This window comes from Octopus bimaculoides, chromosome 3 (assembly GCF_001194135.2).
Source record: "Octopus bimaculoides isolate UCB-OBI-ISO-001 chromosome 3, ASM119413v2, whole genome shotgun sequence".
Taxonomy (NCBI): Eukaryota; Metazoa; Mollusca; class Cephalopoda; order Octopoda; family Octopodidae; genus Octopus; species Octopus bimaculoides.
The window spans coordinates 148411511-148414575 of NC_068983.1; the positions used below are offsets into that span (position 1 = coordinate 148411511).

The window sequence follows — 3065 nt, forward strand, 5'->3', positions numbered from 1 at the left end:
ATATATATATATATATATATTGATTATATCAAGAAGGATTCTTTCAACAAATAAACGAATTACAAATATTAATTACCATAATTTATCAGGGAACCATTAACTTTTCTGTCTGAAATTACGCAGACCTGACCATGAATAAATTATAATGTTTATTACATTTATACAATTAATCACACTTGTTTTCTGTGTTTAGTTATCACTAATCTCACTTAATATTCATTCATGTAACGAGTTTTATAAGTGTTGAAACAAATAGTAAAACCAAAACCATAACAAGCCCGCGCCGTAGCTTGAATGCCAGTGGAATCTTTTGAAAACAGTTTGTTGTTGTTGTTGTTGTTGTTGTTGCAGCTTTCGTAGACTCCCTGAGACGGCTGCGATCGACGTCGTAAATGTTATTTATGAACAACTGCAGGTTAAATATATACATGAAGTGAATTCCAGTGGGATGATGTCCAGAATAAAATGGACTGGATACGAACATTAAATTACTTACTGGAGAAGTGCACACAATTTGGGTGACATGCAATGGGTTTTAAAGTAGATAGAATGAAATTAGATATTTTTGAGAAGCAGAGGCCACTGTAGTATCGGTAAAAGCGATGAGGAACGAGACTACAGTGTAGTATTGCTTGTGTCTCGCACTTGAAAGTATACACTTTAAAAATTCCCATTTCCTAAAACACAAGGCTATTAGTCCTTTATAAAAGAAGAGCAATATAAACCATTGTTTTACATCTAGGTTTTAAATGATTGAATTGTTTTGTTTCTCTTTTATTTAATCACAATATGATTAGAAGCGTACTGGCTTATTAATTTCAAAATCTAAATATTTGTAAACAACTGTCATATTTTAGCTTCTCATTGTTTGTCTTCTGTCTATTGTATGTAACACGAAAGTATATTTCCTTTTCAATAAAGAATCCATGATATATTATATTTATCATATTTTTGGTTATCATAGCTCTAGTTATTATATCTTTGACACATCATAATTGTCGTATATTGATAATCGAATAAACAACGCTATCACCTATATACCTGTCCTCTTCGATTATCTCCTCTACATCTATTGTCTTTCCTCACAAATATAATAACATTTGGTAAATGAAAGACAGGTGGTGATTGATGCAGAGAGACAGACATATATTACAAACAACCTATGCCAAACACCAGAACCTACGCCACCGACAACTACAGACGTTCAGCGTCCTAGAAACAAGAAACAAATCTCCCTCAAATCCCACTAACTGTAAAATATAATCCAATATATATAGTATGACTAAATAAAATATGAGATAGTGTCAAATTAAACGGTTTTGATCATTGGTTTGAAGGGTCAGAACAGATCGGTGACTAAACTATTACATAACGATGTCAAAATACAACTAAGCGCTTGGGTGTCAGACTCAAATGGCCGGGGACACATAACCTTTCTATAACTGGAGGGAGGAAAACGTCATGGAAAACATCATTTTTTTTTTTTTTTGCAAAATGAACCGATTATGAGATTTTCCTCCCTCCAAACGCTTTATAGGTGCGAAAACAATGGTCACTCTCTGACCAGTCATAACAAAGAACCTTCTAAATATACAACTGATATACTACTGCTCTAACGTTTTAGAGTGTGCTCCTTTTTCGGATATATCTACTACTGACCAATATACGCACACACATACACACACACACACACACATACAAAGAGCGTGAGAGAGAAAGACAAAAGAAATAAGAAAATGAAATAAAAGGACTTACTCCGACTAAATGGCACATGGATATAGTTAAGCCAATTGCAAGTGGTTTGCTGCCGAGTTCCTTGCGATTTGGGTCAATTGTGGCAAAGATTGTGAAGATGAGGATAAAAGTCAAGATCAGTTCGATACCACATGCTTGTCCTTTTGTGAGATGGCGGTGAACTTGAGTCACACCCAAGTCTTGTCGGCACGTCTCTGGTACAATCCTGCAATATAAGGTAGAGAAAGTAAGAACAGTAACTAGATGAAAAGGAAAAATTTACTACAAATGAAAAGTACAACATAATATAAAGAATTTATAGAAAAATGAATTCGAAGAAAATAAAGTTGGTTTTGCTATTAATTCAGACATATGTAAGTGTCTAGATTAGAAGGTGTCTATTAGAATATTGTAAAATATTACAATTTTTTTTTCTGTGTTTAAATGAATGAAAACTGAAGCTGGAGAGACGACGAATGTAAACAAGTCTGTACATATAATATTTTTTAAAAAAGAAATACGAAAGAAACACTGATAGGCATTGTCCACGACCATATTGCATATAAATACACAAATAGTTGAGCTTTACACTTTGATAACAGCAAATAAATAAATGAATAAATAAAAATTAAGAAATAAAATAAATCAATTAATAAGCATAACATTATTTATGATATGTTGTGGGGAGGGATTGGAGATCCGTTTTTTAGCGATCATCCACTGGAAAAATTTTCCGTTGCTTCCACGGGGAACTTAACATTGCATATCTTAGGAAATAAATGCCGACCGATTTCGCACTGTGGCTTCATTGACGAACTATACTTTTAAAGAGTTGTACATTCTTGTCAAGGTTGAAATTTAAATAAAATTAATATAAATGCATGAAATATATAACATATACAGTGTTGATGTCACCACAAACTGATATTGGTACACCACCATAAATATCGCTATTCAAATAACGTCAACACTGACAAAATAGCACATTCTAATGCAGCCATTCGATGATATGGACCATAAGACGAGGGAATTATGCCGGTACAGATCGAAACTTTTAAACTCTATCTACTATTACTATCTACTACTTACTTCAGTGGTTAAATAAGGCTACTTCTATGAAACTTTCCATTATGGGTTGGTAATGGTGGCTAGCATACATACCCGACCCTACGGAAACATATACATATACACATCTTTCTATCCATCCATCCATCCATCCATCCATCTCTTTGTCTGTCCATATATAGGTATATATATGTATATATATATGTGTGTGTGTGTGTGTGTATATATATATATATATATATATATATATATATATATATATATAT

At 32.8% G+C, this 3065-nt stretch overlaps 1 protein-coding gene across 1 annotated transcript in view; it reads right to left on the reverse strand.

Moving 5' to 3' along the window:
* LOC106878504 (aquaporin-4) overlaps nt 1-2735 on the reverse strand; it is a 308309-nt gene extending 305574 nt beyond the window's left edge. Inside the window, exons 1-2 of the mRNA XM_052966810.1 lie at nt 2710-2735; nt 1756-1960 (exon numbers count right to left, since the gene is read on the reverse strand). Coding sequence (XP_052822770.1) covers nt 1756-1960; nt 2710-2735 — 231 coding nt within the window. The remainder of the gene's footprint in view (nt 1-1755; nt 1961-2709) is intronic.
* Between the last annotated feature and the right edge of the window lie 330 nt (nt 2736-3065).